Here is a 16,568-nt window from a genome sequence, read left to right as displayed (position 1 = left end):
GGCATTCAAATGAAAAGTGACCACAAACATAAAGATGCCCACTGTGAGGCAAGCAATCCCATATTGGAGGCAAAACAAACTGCAAAGTCTCTCACAATAAATGGAAAGATTTTCAAACTTAGGAGATGATGGCCTCTGGTTCCTACATACTATGTCAACTACTGTCAGAGGTTTCCAGTTAGGGCCAAGAGGAATCGTCTCACATGAAGCAATCTATAATTCGAGGAAAAATGGAAGCACCAAGTTTAACCATATGAGAGAAAAATGCCAGCATGCCTTCCAATTTCACTGTCATCCTAAAAGGGCTGATGAGATCAGAGCCTCAAGCCCAACTAATAAGCAGGGCCAGGTCACTATGATAATGGACACCAGGGACTGTAGACTCCAAACATCAAGGTTTTCTCCCTACCTCTGATTCTGAAGAAGCATGTGATAGGTATTTTGTGTAGGTGAGTATGCGTTAGTGCTAGGAAAACAGAGTTAATGTACACTTAATGCCATGTTGTCTTTTCCTCCAAAGGTTGTTGCCGAATTAATAGTGCATATTACACTAGATTGTGTCTTAGAATTGAGGCAATATCCTAACACGTTCCCCCCTTTAGCCCTAAGATAAAATATCATATAGTACATCTAGCACAAAGGCTATTAGGCTGGCCTAGAAGTTTATACCATCCTTTACCTCCGTGAGTAACTAAATATTACACTAATCATGTTTTGAAAGAAGAAATATTTAGACAAAGGAGAAAAACAGGAGCAGCAGGTATTTCACACTGGAAAAAAGTATGGTATGTATGAAACTGGCATTTCCACGTAACTTACTTCCAAGTATGGTCTGCGGTTTGTTCTTGTTGTATTTCTCTTGGAATTTCTGGTAAAGAACATTAGAAACAGGTAAAATGAGATTAAATTCCACCTGACTACAAAAATGTCCACCCAGTTACAGGATTCTTATTTATATCATTTTTGTTATCTCATGTCAAATGAAGAATTTAAAGCAAAAGATGTTAAATGCATCAAAGAGGAAGATGTTATGATAATGAACAAGATGTAGTGAAAAGAAGGGCCATCTGTACCTCAATGCTCACAGAAGCAATGGCCACAATCACTGAACTGTGGAAAGAGCCAAGATGCCCTTCAACGGATGGATGGATAAAGAAGATATGGTCCAGATATATAATGGAATATTATGCCTCCATCAGAAAGGATGAATACCCAACTTTTGCATCAACATGGATGGGACTAGAGGAGATTAAGCTGAGTGAAATAAGTCAAGCAGAGAGAGTCAATTATCATATGGTTTCACTTACTTGTAAAGCATAAGGAATAACATGGAGGACATGGAGATGAAGATGAAGAAGGGAAGTGAGTCGGGGGAAATCGGAAGGGGAGACAAACCATAAGAGACTGTGGACTCTGAGAAACAAACTGAGGGTTTTGGAGGGGTAGGGGATGGGGGGCTTGTGTGAGCCTGGTGGTGGGTATTAAAGAAGGCACGTATTGCATGGAGTGCTGGGTGTGGTGCATAAACAATGACTCTTGGAATGAGATTGAAAAAAAAAATAACAAAAAATGTTATGATAATGAGATGTGCAAGTTGTAAGGAAGGTGTTCCTCCAGAACACCCATCAGGAATACCCCAGCTCTGTGAAACGTGTATGGGAACCAGGAACCTCCTCCTCATGGGCCCAAGTCACTGAGAGAGGAGTTCCTATCAGCACTGCCTTTCTCCTACCAGTCACGACACCCTGGGGTATTGAAAAATCTCCCGTAACTATGTGAGCCCACACATGGTCTGTTTCAATTGGCACAGAGGCTAGAGACCCCCAAGGTTCCCTCTGAAGCATCACCATGCTCACTCATACATTTCGGCCATGATGTTAGAATGGGAAAGAAAGGAAGAGATGCAACAGATGTGTCCATTTCCTCAAGCCCACTCCCAAACTCAGAAACCTTTCCTTTATTCCAGGGACCTCCCAGTGTGGCTCCAAGACAGCAGGACCACTGGGGAACTTGTTAGAAATACAAAGTCTTGGACCCCACCCAGATCCTACTGGATCAGAAAATAGGAGAACGGGGCCCAGAAACCTGGTTTTCGCAGGTCCTCCAGGTGATGCTGCTATCTGCTGATGTTTGAGAATTACCGCTCAAGGCTTCACATACAAACCCTTGAGGTCCACACTGGTAAACCCAGGTTCTCAACAGAAAGACTAACTCACTTACACCTTATAGCACAAATAGGGCCACACTGGAGCTTTCCTTAGTTCCAAAGGTAAATAGTTCAGGAAACAACTATGCACTCTGAACCTGTGTGTGTGTGTGTGTGTGTGTGTGTGTGTGTGTGTTTTAATCACTATAATGATCACTTTAGAAACAAATACAGACAGTAATAAAAGAATAAAAACCTAAACAGGTAACAGGAAGCAACAAAGCTACGTATGTGCAAGTAAAACAAATGACAGATTACCTTGGTACACGGAGGGGCAGCATCTTTACAGCCCTTGTGTACGTTTGTATTACAGTCTGAAAGACAAAAATGAGTAAGACAGCATGGTGCTTTACTGGTCATCATAAAAGTAGCACACAAAAATATTTAGAAAACAGAAGGAAAAATATCTAAGTCACATGTAGCCAGCCCCACCCTTGAGTACAACAAGCACATGGTTAATGTTTTCATTTCCTTGGAGATATTTTTCCCCTTCTGCACAGAGTCTCACCAATTATGAAACCTACGATTATTCACAATAGACACTTCTGCATCCGCCTGAGAACTCATGTATTACCATATGCCCTACATGGCCAGGGACTTCTGATATCCAGCGGTTGGCAGCTGCCCACTCCTGCACCAGACAGAACGCCTTGCAAGATGGAAAGAAAGAGAACCAACTCACAACAATGCTGAAAAAAGTCCTATCAGGCTCCAGGAGGAATTCCTGCTAACTACAGGTATCCACATTGAAAGAGACAAGTGTGCTGCTTGCTGTCTTCCTTCGTACCACATGTGGCCTCAATTTCACCAAAAAGTTTGCCTGCTCCTTTTTGCCCGCCCTGGTTCAGAGAAGAAGGCTGTCTTCACTGAAAGCCACCCCTGTGTGGGGGGGCTGCTTTCTGCCAGGCTGTTGTCTTCCTGCCCTCCATACCCTGCAGCCTCTACCTTCCCTGCCATGACTCTCTTGTCCCACCCACCCCCACGCATATTCTGTAGAGTGGAGCCTGTGGCTTATCACAATCTTCATTACTAAGGATCCTTTCTCATAGGTAGAAGGTCCCATTTAGTTCCATCCCAGCCACACTGGAAAAGTGCTTATAAGTCACTGAGAAGTGAACCCAACTTCCTTCCACTGTAGGTGGAATACCTTAATGGCCAACAAGCAGCGCTCGGTCAGGACTATCCAGGTGCTGGTCCTGCTGGAAAATGTGGAAAGCAGACTGCTCTCTCCTCATTGCAGAACAAGCAAATGAAAGGAAAAGGGGAAAAAGTGGACACTACAAGATACCACAAAGTTAGACAAGAAGCTCACAGAAAAAGTAAGCCACTGATGATTATTCACTCTTGAAACAGAGAAGAAAACCCTGGATATTTGAAATGTGTTTTCCCTGAGAGACATAAAATAGGACCAAAAGGTCATGAAGGGAGTAGAGGACCTTACATCAATCCAGCACAATGAGAGGGAGATGGAGCTTTGGGGGACAATAAGGCAGAACTTGGACCCAATGGAGAAGAACCAATTTAATCAAAATATCAAAGCAGCACTGGGAAATTAAACTTGAAAGGTTCCCTCCTGAATGTAGAGAAAAAGGAGGGTATAATTATAAAGTAGAAGATGTTCTACAAAAAAAGGTAACACAGATCACACTTCTCCAAGGAAGAAATCAGAAAAATGACATCAGAAGCAATAAAGCTACAACCAACAAAAACTTTTATCGAAGTGAAAAAGAACTACAAAAGGCAACTCAAAAGGTCTCCCTGTTTTCTAGGAATTAAACGACACTAGTCTGTAGACACATTCTGACAATATCTGTGTGACTGAAAAACGTACAGTTCTCAAGCATCTAAGCAGACCAGGTTACCAACAAAGAAGTAAGGTCAGACAGGCCCCAAAACTTTTCGATTGTAATAGTCAATGCCCCAAATTCACGGATCAATGTTGACAGGATCTTTGGGGGAAAGATTTTGGCCTAGGAATTTATTTAGCCAGATGAATCTCTTTTTTGTGTGTGAAAGAAGGAAGCAAAGATATACCTCCTTAGATACACAAGATTTCAGAAAACATCACTCCAATAATGCTTTTGAAAAAAAAGATTTACCTGAAATCCTACTCAAGACTCTTAAGAGCAGAATCAAAATTAAAAGTACAAGAAACAATCAGCTTTATTTTAAAAAAGAAAAAAGAGAAGCAGCAAAACCAGCTAAACAAAGAATCATATCTAAAAAAAATTTAAAGGCCGAGACAGAGAAATGAGTACAAATATCAAATCATTCTTGAAAAAGAACACTATTCTTCAAAGATTAAGCATACAACATAAAAATAATAATTTAGTAGTTTAGTATACCAATAGACTCTAGGGAAAAAAGGGTAAATATAAGAGGAATTAAAGAACATTCAAGTATAAGCCTTAAAATTTACCACAAGTAGATAGTACAAGAGCTTATCTTGCCATATCCGTGAGAACATAAAAACCAACAACACATGGTATAAATAGCTAAATCAGACATCAAGAAAAAGAGCAAAGAACTATAAAAGATAGTCGACAGCTATAAAATTAAATGTAAATAAGAAAAAAAAAAAGCCTTGTTATAGAATTGTATCTCTCAGTTACAGATTAACTACAGCTAAATTAAAGACACACACCCCAAACTGAAAACACAGAAAATAAAAAATAATAATAATAAAAACACATAAATAGGGAAAATACAAAGAAAAGGAAAGCAAGAGGAACGTTAATTTTAGAGAAGGTAAAAATCAATGTCAACGGCAATGAAAGGCATTAAAAGGGTAATTTTATATTTAAGAAAACTAAATCTGGGGCGCCTGGGTGGCTCAGTGGTTTAAAGCCTCTGTCTTCGGCTCAGGTCATGATCCCAGGGTCCTGGGATGGAGCCCCACATCGGGATTTCTGCTCAGCAGGGAGCCTGCTTCCTCCTCTCTCTCTCTGCCTGCCTCTCTGCCTACTTGTGATCTCTGTCTGTCAAATAAATAAATAGAATTTTAGGAAAACTAAATCTGCAATGAAGCTGTGATTCGTCAACTTCTGTGCACCAAGTACTGTAACATCTAAATATAAGCAGGGAAACCTATTTATAAACAAAAATAATTTTATAGAAATATAGTATGTGTAAAAGAAAAAAAAACCCTAGAAACTCAGATTTTAAATAAGAATACAAACACCGGAATTTTGAATACCCACATTATGTTTTGTTTAATATATCACATTTTTAAAATTAGAAATAGTAACCTTCACAATTAAAAACAAAAACACACACATAAAATAGGATTTACCAGAAACGGCTGAGTTTATAAATGTCAAAATCTCTTGCCCTATGTAAAAAAAACTTAATAACCAAAGTTTAAATCCCCAACACTCCTCTTCTTAAAGACTATGAATCTTCGACTTTTTTTTTTAATATTTTTTTTATTTATTTGACAGACAGAGATCACAAGTAGGCAGAGAGGCAGGCAGAGAGAGAGAGAGGAGAAAGCAGGCTCCCTGCTGAGCAGAGAGCCCGATGCGGGACTTGATCCCAGGACCCTGAGATCATGACCTGAGCCGAAGGCAGCAGCTTAACCCATTGAGCCACCCAGGCACCCGAATCTTCAACTTTTTAAAAACTGTGTTAAAGAGGAAACATATCATATTCTCATACTGATGTTAGAATGTAAGACAATAGCCCAAAATGTGGACAGTGTTGGGGTGCCTGGGTGCCTCAGCTGGTAAAGTGTTTGACTATTGGTTTCTGCTCAGGTAACAATCTCAGGGTCCTGGGATCGAGCCCCAAGTCAGGCTCCTTGGTCAGTGGGGCGCCTGCTTGAGACTCTCTTCCTCTCTCCCTTCCCCTCTTCTAGTTTGCAATCTCTCTTTCCCTCTTTCAAATAAATAAATAAAAGTCATTAAAAAAAACAACATGTGGACAGTGTTATGTGCAAAGAAATGCCACTTACCACATTATTTGTTGGGAAAAAATTGGGAAAAACTTAAACATACCCTAAGTAAGGAGAAATTAAACACATTTCATATCAAATAAAATATCTGCATAAATGTCTAACTTTTAAAATAATTACCATGGACTCAATTAAAGTATGGATAGCCATCTTCTCTAGTTAGTAAGATTTGGGATAACTTTAATTTTTCCTTAAGCCTTGTATCTTTTATGAGTCTGAATGCATTTAAAAAATAATTTTTAAAAAAATAAATACATCCTCCATATTTTCAGTCATTTGCATTTTCCACTCAAACTTTTATGGCCATCCATTTGACCAACTTTTCTGTGAACCAACATGCTCTGAGCTACACTAGAGTCTACCTTTCAGTGAGCCCACCTCCCTCCCCACAACCCCCGTCCCGGTTTTCTGTCTGTCATTAACTACAGAGGAATGCCCAAGGGCTGGGCTTTGTGCGAGTGGCTGCAGGGGACACAGAAGGATCACAGTATCATTTTAGTCCCTGAAGTCTATTTTAGTAGTTAAAAAACAAGAGGCTGTCCGTAATCCAGCACGGAATGGAATAGGATAAATAGATCATACACGTGGTACACAGAAGTTCTGGACACAGTGGTCAGGAAAGACCTCCCAAGATGAGGTAAGAAATCAAGACAGATGCACAAGAGTTGGGAGAAGCAAAGAGGAGGGAGATCATCAGAAGCGAAGGGTCAGAGGCAGGAGACACACATGGTGGGAGGTAAAGACAACATGCCTGGCAAGGCTTCTGGCCATAAACCAAGGCTGAAGAGGGAACTGACTGTGGGATTAGTAAGCACAAATGGAGCCAAATGCACCTATCTGCAAAGTGTGGGCTTAGTTCAGGAAACAAGAAGGGAGAGAAGTCCTTACGCGGATGTGAGTAGATAAAAAAGTGATGTGGTACAAGTACTTATTCAGAATAAAGGTAGTGAAGGAGTGAATGGTATTGGGTATGGGGACAACAGGGAAAGGGACTCAGCATGCCCAAGGAGTGAGCCTGTACCATTCACACAGAAGGAAGCCTTTTGATATATGGGTTGTGAGATTGGTTTTTGTCCCATTGGTCTGGGAGACCAGAAGTCTCTGGGTGATGATGGCCACAGACAGGGTTGCTCTGAGTCCCTGGTGTGAGCCAAGTACAGGGTTGGTCAGGAGAGTGCTGACTGAGAACATATTATCTGAACGGACCTGAAGGAGGTGAGGGAGCAACCAGTCCCTGAGATTGATCTGGGAGAGAAGCACAGCAGGCAGAAGGAAGAGCCGGGAAAGGCCTTCTGGTGGTAGTATGCCCGCCAGGCTGAGGGAGCAGCAAAGATGCTAGAGTGACTGCAGCAGAGGGAGGAAGGGGGAGAGGACAACGGGAGAGATGATGGGGACTTGCACCCATTGTCAGGGCCTTTGCCTTTCTTGGGGGTTGACAGGAAGCCACTGGAGGATCTGGAACACGGGCATCTGTGCCTTCACAAGCTCACTCTGGTCGATATTTTGAGAACAGACGTTTTCAGAAGTGTGCAATTTGTGCTAAAAGTACAAGGAAACCAGTGAGAAAGCTACTGAAAGGGTGGCGTTAGACCGGGGTGGTACCAGCGACAGGGTGAAAGGCTTTCGTACCTATTGGGAAGACTGAGCCGAGGGGATTGCTGAAGGCCTAGATGTGGGATGTGAGAAAGAGGCATACAGAAAGACCCCAAGATTTTTGCCATGAGCATCTGACTGGCGCACTAGGGTGGCCATTAATGGAGAGATCAGCCCAAACGCGGGCACAGGAGCGGGAAAGCAGAGCTCCACTTCCGACATGCAACTTCCCAGAAGCTGTTTAGATGCCCCAGTGGAGGCATCAAGTAGGCAGTGAGATATACAGGTCTGAGGTTCTGGGGGCTGTCACTTGTGGACAAAAATCACTGACTCTAACCATCAGGGGTCACTGCTCGGTAGGTTTTTAAATCACACATGCAACGCTACCTTGAACAACGGCCCTCTCTCCAGGCGCCCAGACGGCACAGTCGCTGGAGCATCTGACTCTCCGTTTTGGCTCAGGTCATAATTTCAGGGTCGTTAGATCAATCCCTGCATCAAGCTCCAAGCTCAGCAGAGAGTCTGCTTAAGACTCTCTCTCCCTCTCCTTCGACCTCTACTAAAATAAATCAGTAAATCTTAAAAAAGGCAAAAAACAATAGCCCTCTTCTCCTATCGCTTACTGTCTGGGGACACAAAATGCAAAGACAGCACACACTGGGCCCAAGAACTTACTGGAACACTGGAATGACTCTTTCCCCAGGAGCGTTTTGTCACAAACCGAACACTGTAGAACCCCAGAGAATGTTCCAGGGACAAACTGATGTCGGCTCAGCTTCTCTTTGTCTTTGGCATCCTTGCTTTTTGTCTTCAGATTCAACAGCAACCGTCAGGTGGAGAGAAATGAGAGAAGACATGTGCTGAGAGCCATGTACTTACAGAAGCCATTCAAAGTCTCTACATTTTCTGTCTGCACATAAGGACGGCATGCAGAAGAGTACAGTAATGCCAGAATGAATCCAGCCTACCACTATCCTGTACTTCCAACGACTTAGACAATATTCTGTAAGAAGTGTAGAGGTCTTTGAGAACATGTGTACGAAATCTCAGACAGGTGACTTTAAAGGTTAAGTGAAAACTATACTCACTGCCAAAATATGGAACCAGCTACATTTTAAACACGATGGGCAGAGAACTTTAATTACCTTAGATTTATTCCGAGGGCTTGTCATCCTATTCATGAGGAAGCTGAAAGTTCGGCTCACTTTGTATTTTTCAGACTCTGACTTAGCAGGTATAATGTATTTATCCCATTCTTCTTCCTGAATTCTACAAAAAAGAATCTGTTACCATGGCTTATCAGGACTTAGAGAGGGAGTAAAAAATGACATATATATATATATATATATATATATATATATATATATACACATAGGTGTGTATATACACTTTTTGCTTAGGTTTTAATGGTTATTCTAAACATAAAGATACAATCTACTAAAAGTATAGCTTATAGATGGATAAACAGACGTATGATAAAGCAACTATTTCACAATGTTATCAATTATAAATCTAAGTGGTAGAAATGGGTATTCAGCATATAATTCCCTCACCTTTCTGTATACTTTAAATTTTTCATAATACAATACTAGAGAAATAAAGGAAACCTTGCACTTACAATTTTACCCTGCAAACACTCATCTCCCTATTTACTATGCCAACAGAAATTTCCCAGGGCACAGAGAAGGCAAATAACCAGTAATAGGAAACTGCATTTTATTTATTTTTGGAACATAGAGATAGTACTCAGAAGATACACATTTCTTTTGCTAATACAGCTTGAGAAGCAGACTGCCTGCCCCTTGGTTCAGTCTCTCCCACTCAACCAGGCTATTTACAATCTGAGACTCCCTAGGCTGTAAAAGAGAGAAGGCTGTTGATAACTTCCCCACCATAAAAGGCAACCTAAAGATAATGGTATCCAATCTTTTAACACCCTGAAACATTTATTTTCCCCTAAGCCATAAGATCATGCCTTAGGGGAAAAAAAAAGTCCCACCTATTAAAAGTTCTATTTCCTCTGAAACTTTCTGATAGCCTTTTATTTCTAACATTATTATGGACAGAGATGAAAGAAAGAGAGAGAGAGGGAGAATATATTAAAGATCAACCAAGTATGTAAAACCAGGTAACACTTCTGTGAAACATTCTGTACCCAAAGTCTCTTCTACCTCCCAAACTTCTCATTCATCCGCATTAGTGGATAACACATTCACCTTTGGGATATACTTCTCAAAAACTATCATATTACTGATAGGCACCAAAATATATGATCACATTTTGTGACAATGAGTCCAGTGACAAATCTTAGGACTTTAGTATATTTCATCTGATTAATGACAGGCTTAGACTTAAAATTATTTCTAAGGCCCCTTCGCACACTTATGTACTTATCTAATACATTATTAAATGAAAACTTCTGGTTATTTATACTAGATAAAGATTAAAATATAATTATTTGCGTTTGATCATTGAGAGTTCAAACCTATGAATGCATCTAGAAAAGATGATAAATAGCTTCAGAAGTGCCTCTTGGTCATGCAAAGCTAAAGGCACAGGCAGGACAGTGAATGTCCTACTAACTCTAATTCTGCACAGTAAGTCAAAGTGGGTTTGCTACTTAGAGAAAACAGCTAAAAAACTTAGAAAGGAAAGAGGGTGGATGAAACTGAAGATACCCTATGACGACTCCAAGTGACAAAAAGAACTTAAGACTTTCTTATTTCCTTCCTATTTCCACAACCACCTCCTTAGATAGCTAACTGGCTAATGTATCTATAAATTTCCCTACCTCTTGTTTTTTGAGCATCCTAATTTGCACAGCTCATGACATATTATTCAACAGGCTCACTTGGGGAATGGAGGTGAAAAACAAATTTGAGGTCTTCAAAAGAATGATGTTCAGAATACCTTTTGTGACCTCACCAAGTGCCTTCTAATGTCTATGATAAGAACAATCTGGTGAGGAGACATCAGTCACAGAATTAAAGAATACTAAGATCAATGTGGACTGTGAGGTCAAAAAGTCCTCCCCCCTACCTACCTCCCAGCAAAAACACAACACTACTGTCTTAAAGATTTTTTTTTTTTTTAAGATTTATTTGTTTGAGAGAGAGTGCTAGTGAGCATGAATGGGGAGAAGGGCAAGGGACGACATGTCAAGCAGACTCCCCACTAAACAGGAACCAATCGGGGAACTTGATCTCATGCCCCTGAGGATCATGACCTGAGCCAAAACCAAGAATCGAAGCCTTAACCTACTAAGCCACCCAGGCACCCCTCTACTCTCCTAAATCAAAGAAAATCTGTTTATCCAACTCTTTTCCCAATTCCCCATATTACAGAAGACCATATCAAAAACATTTCAGTTTTGATCTAAAACCTTTCAGTGGACCACAATTTTCATATATCCTGTATATTACTACAAAATTACATAAAATCATACCATTTACTCTTTACTTAAAATGTTGAGAAGACCTGAGACATGAGCAAGTAAACAAAAAAATACTGAAACACTTAATATTAAGAACTAACAATAGCCACCCCACACGGTAGAAATGTGAACATCAGGGACATGATCCATTGTCACATTATGAAAATGAATAACACACTATAACTTCTGGGCAAATGCTGAAGGCTGGTTAATTCCATGTTTCAAATCTAACAATGCTATATTCACCTATGTAACAATCGGTTACATTAGGTAAGAACTAAGAAGGGAAAAATCCCCAACTAATTTCCCAACAGATTTAAAAAAGCTTTTCACTTTATAAGAATCTGGAAAAAAAATTTAAACTCTCTTCCAATCTGAGAACAAGATGCCTAAATTCTATGATCAATTTGACAACCAATGAAATCATCCTCAAAGTTTTATAAACAGCATTTCTCAGAGATTCTCACAGCATTACCTCTTCAATAAAGATATTTTAAGTACCTTCAGACTAGAGGTCCTTCTCATCTTAACTTTTAAACCTATAATATCTATAGCTTATTTTTCAAAGAGATGAACAGCTAAGTATTAAAAGGAATCCCCAATATCCCAACAGAAAATAGACACAATGGGACTTTTCTGGACATTCAGATGCTCACATTAAAATATGCATATATATATATATATATATATATATATATATATATATATATCAAGTAATAAATTTAACACATTTAAGACAGAGGATATTAATAAAATAACAGTCATGACTTATAGTCATTAAGAAGTTGGTACACCCTGTAAAAAAATTTTTTTTAATTTAAAAAAAGAAGTTGGTACACCCTGAAACTAATATTACAATGTATGTTAACTAACTGGAATTTAAGTAAAAACTTTAAAAAAAAGAATTATATACTTATATTGAAAGTACTAAACTGTATTTGTCAGCTGCTATATAAACTAACATTTTTAGAGAATTAAATACTACTATATTTTGAATTTAAAAAACTTGACAGAGATGAAGTATCTTCTCCTAGAGAAAAGATCCTACAAAGTCTGGAGTGGGCTCCCTTTCACCCATCTGCATACTTTACCAGTAACCAAGTGATGAATATAAATATGAGAATTTCAAAGAAGGCAAGTTCCTCAAGTACAATATGACTGAAGCAAAGCATTAATTAGCATTAGGATCTCTGGATCCTACTAGAGTATCCGATAAGTTATTGAGCAGAGACTAAGTGAAATGAAAGATGTACTCTACTAGATACACCAGGGGATGTGACTGAGAAAGTCAGATGCCTTGAGGATGTAGACCAACACAGACTAAGGAAGAGACAAAAACAAGTAACAAAATAAGAAATAAGAAAAGGATACTCCCTATACATCCAAGTTAAAATATTTTATAGATTAATATTTAACCAATTAGAACACTGGCTTTTTCTTAAGCCCCTGTCTTAATGGAGAATAAATATTTTTGATTAAAAAAATCTAAAAAAAAATTTATATCAGCCCATTACTTCTCCAATAGTTAAAAAGATGACAGGGAGAAGACTGTTAACCAAAATGATAACAAGGATGATGATCAAATTCCACAAGTGAGTCAACTGCCAACATGAGTACTCAGTGTACCCAACGTAAATGTAAAAACACCCAATGGGTCAGTTTTTGCTGCTTTTGCTATCATCACTGTCTCCATCATGGCCATGTCTTCTTCATCATCATCCTATCAGTAAAGGGTATCCTTAGTCTTCCTATTTGTATCATCTGAACATTTCTATTCTGGTCTCAAAAAAATAGGAATGAATAAATGGAGGCTTTTTCTCAGTGATACTATTTTTTTTTTAAGAATTAAAGATTTATTTATTTATTTTTAGAGAAAGAGAGTTGGGGGGTGGGGGAGCTGGAGAGAGAGAGGAAGAGAATCTTAAGCAGACTCCCTGCTGAGCACGGAGACTGATCCAGGGTTCGATCTCATGACGCTGAGATCATGACCTGAGACAAAATCAAAAGTGAGAGGCTTAACCAACTGAGCCACCTAGGTATCCCTTTTTCTCGAAAAAAAAGTCATATATTTATTTAAAAGTCCCAAATTTTAGTATTTTTGAGCCCAAATTAAAGCCATTTTCCTTTTTCACACGGTCTCCTCAAGCCAAACATTTATACCATATCTGACACTGGATTTGCACATAACCCAAGGACTATTTCTCAGTGTGACTTATGAGCAGTTACTCAAGACCAGTAAAACTCAACAATCCTGCCTGCTTGCTGGTCAGCTTCCAAAGCCTGACTCCAGCAACAGTTTTGACTTTCTGGAGAAGAGAGAAGTTGAGGTTTAAAGCTTTCAGACCTATCAACCAGAAAACTGTTAATGCTTAAAATACTTTCTTGGGGCACCTGGGTGGTTCAGTGGGTTAAGCCTCTGCCTTCGACTCAGGTCATGATCCCAGAGTCCCGGGATCGAGCCCCGCATTGGGCTCTCTGCTTGGCAGGGAGCCTGCTTCCCCCCTTCCCCTCTGTCTTCCTCTCTGCCTATGGTGATCTCTCTCTGTCAAATAAATAAATAAAATCTTTTAAAAAATTTAAAAATAAAAATAAATAAATAAAATACTTCTATCACTCACTCTTTCTTTCAAAGTTAACCAACCACTCCAAGCCGTATTCCAAAAGGACATACAGCAGAGGCGGCTATTTGCTTTCTTCATCTGACCAGCCTGGGGCCTGTTCCCATAGCAAGTCTTCTTGTCACGGTAGACAGACCAGGCAAGAACCTAATACCTTTCTAAAGCAGGTGATCCTCACACAGTTGCTCCCTTTGGTCCAGGCCATTGGAGGTGTCTGTCTTTGAAAAAAAGCCCAAAAGAGAACACTGTGTCCACAGTCCTGAGACCTGCAGCTCTGGGGACTCAAAGTAGCAAGTTTGGAGCAAAGTATTCTGGCAGCCTCATTGCACAGAAATCTCTCGTAAACTATGGAACGGATCTCAGAATTCGTGTGCAAACATTTCCAAAGACAGCAAGCAGACCCTCGGGAAATCTGGAACAGTTAAAATACCTTTTTTCTCTTGGTGGCTCCGGTAGGCTGTAAGCTCTTTGCTCTACAAGACACAGAACAATAAAATGAAAACTGAGGCAGACAAGCTAGCAGTCATGTGTTAGTCTAAAATGTACACACTCAACCATATTTTATCATTATTCACACCATCAGTTAGAGAGTATCGAGGAAATCAGTCATCTTACGTAAGTAGGGCATTGCTCTGGGTAGCTTTATCACTGTCCCTAGTTTGGAGAGAATGGGGTGGGCATCACATGGCGACATTCAATGACTTTGTGAATCTGGCATTAGCAGATGGCAGCGAGCAGTTTCAGCATGGAAGAAAATCAGTTCTGTCTTTTTGGATGTTTCTCATCAGAGCTTCATCCCTTACTTGTAATACTAATTCCCTAACATACAGAATCAATACGTATGTTGGCTGCCTTTTAGGGAAGCTCAAAAGAAAAGTCTTGAAGGTCAGCATAAGGAAGAGTCCCTTTTAATATGGCTGCAATGCCTTCATAAAATCCTAGCAGTGGCCAGTTCAGAGAGGTGTTTTGTGGTAGGAAAGGGAGGACCACTTCCCCCCCTGGACCTGGGGGCAAGGGAGATGGGAGACAGAAGGGAGGAAGCTGAGCACCATCTTGTTTCCAGAACTGAAGCGCTCCTTACAGGGACTGAGCAGAGACACCGATGTCGACAGTGAGAGAGACTGAAGCAGGGAGAGGATACTGTGGAGCACCCCATCTACAGAGCAAGGACATTTCCTTTACCACTACAGTCCAGAAGAGTGAAGAGGCAAAACCAGTTCACAAAGGAAAGTGCATCAGACACACAAGGAAAACCAATTAACACATATCCCCTGAAATGTGTAAATATCAATGTTCAATCTAACACTACCTTGTATGTAATACAAAATCTGCTTTGAAGAATCTGAAGGATTTTATTGCCACTATTAAACAGTCCTCAAATTAACTCATAAGCAGAAACCACCATGCTTATTGTGAACATTCTGAGATACCAAGAGATTAAGTCACATGTTCAAGACAATCAAGCTAATAAACTAACGGAACCAGCCTCAGGCAACTGCACAAAGTCTAATAGGGTTCCACTTAACAGTGCACAATGATTTTCAGAAGTACGTTCACTTCACTCCTCAAATTCTTAAAAGTAAAACACTTCGGTCCTTCTTGGTGAGGTTATAATGGTGGAGAATGTTCTTGTCTATCTAAACACACAATGTACCAGAGGGAATTACAGGATAGGATTTTGTTTTGCATATACAAGCATTAAATGATGTTGCCACATCATTGTACCCTTGGCCTCCCCCCAAAACCATGAGAAATAATAATAAGTAACCTCTTAGAAGGGACAAAGATGAGAAAACAACACAAATAAGAATAAAGAAGGCCAAAGCGCTATTATTTCTTGTATATCTGTATTACAGCTCATGTATAGGAGCTTCCAACTGGGGTGAAAGGAGACTTGAATTCTGTTCAAATAGAGAAAATTTGTAGGACTATTCAATACAAACACATCAAGAAAGAATTTAAGGTCATGTAAATGTCAATTTACCTTTGATTACTCTAAATGAACTAAAAAATGAAACATCACATCTTTGAACTAGCCAGGCTTTCACTCCCATGCTTTGATCACACACACACAGAGTTAAAATTATTCCCTCTTCTCTAAAAGCTAATTTATTCCTCATATACGTATGGTTTACCCATTGAATCTTTGTACATTTATTATGTAGCTTCAACCTTCAATGCCCTATTTGTGATTCCTACCTTCTGGAGATGAAATTTCATTGAAATAGCCCTATTTTTAAATAACATGGTCTCAATGTAAGATTCTATTAACAGAAAAGTCAAAACATTTGATTTTTTTTTTAATTCTAACTCAATTTTTAATTCTAACTCAAATGCAAAGATTTAAGGATTGTATGTAAGGCAGACACCCTTCCTTATTCATTAAAGAATTTATAAATCAGGGTTCTTTTCCCTTATAAACAATCGATTTCCTCTCAGTCATCTGGTCAACAACTTCAAACTTCTGAACTGACTTACAAACTAGTCACGCTACAGATATAATGTCAAGGCTGCCATTTTGCCTACTACAAAAACTTAGAAGCATTTTCTAAATGGTTAAGGTATGAAGTTGGTTCCCCATCTAGGACCATCCGTGAAAAGATGCCAAGGTGCCACTGAAGGAATCCCAACCTAAATCAAGGTTAAGAGACCTGGAGAAAAGACTCATGAAATTACACACACACACATACACACACAAATAAACACACACATGGTATTTTTTCTTTTTTTTTTTTTTTTTTTTTTTTTTTTAAATTTTTTTTTTTT

The 16,568-nt window shown here is 39.5% G+C and overlaps 1 protein-coding gene across 8 annotated transcripts in view; it reads right to left on the bottom strand.

The window, feature by feature from the left end:
- The window catches only part of ARHGEF28 (Rho guanine nucleotide exchange factor 28), a 317,878-nt gene that overhangs the window by 74,172 nt on the left and 227,138 nt on the right, over nucleotides 1–16,568 (bottom strand). For all 8 annotated transcript variants that reach the window (XM_059418064.1, XM_059418061.1, XM_059418063.1 and 5 more), the window contains 5 exons: nucleotides 14,233–14,275; nucleotides 8,897–9,020; nucleotides 8,427–8,559; nucleotides 2,465–2,520; nucleotides 820–868 (listed from right to left, as the gene is read on the bottom strand). In XM_059418064.1, the coding sequence (XP_059274047.1) occupies nucleotides 820–868; nucleotides 2,465–2,520; nucleotides 8,427–8,559; nucleotides 8,897–9,020; nucleotides 14,233–14,275 (405 nt within the window). The remainder of the gene's footprint in view (nucleotides 1–819; nucleotides 869–2,464; nucleotides 2,521–8,426; nucleotides 8,560–8,896; nucleotides 9,021–14,232; nucleotides 14,276–16,568) is intronic.

The sequence above is a fragment of the Mustela nigripes genome, chromosome 12, assembly GCF_022355385.1.
Source record: "Mustela nigripes isolate SB6536 chromosome 12, MUSNIG.SB6536, whole genome shotgun sequence".
Classification (NCBI taxonomy): Eukaryota; Metazoa; Chordata; class Mammalia; order Carnivora; family Mustelidae; genus Mustela; species Mustela nigripes.
Note: the sequence above shows the minus strand (reverse complement) of the source record. Positions and strands in the feature narration are given on the sequence as shown.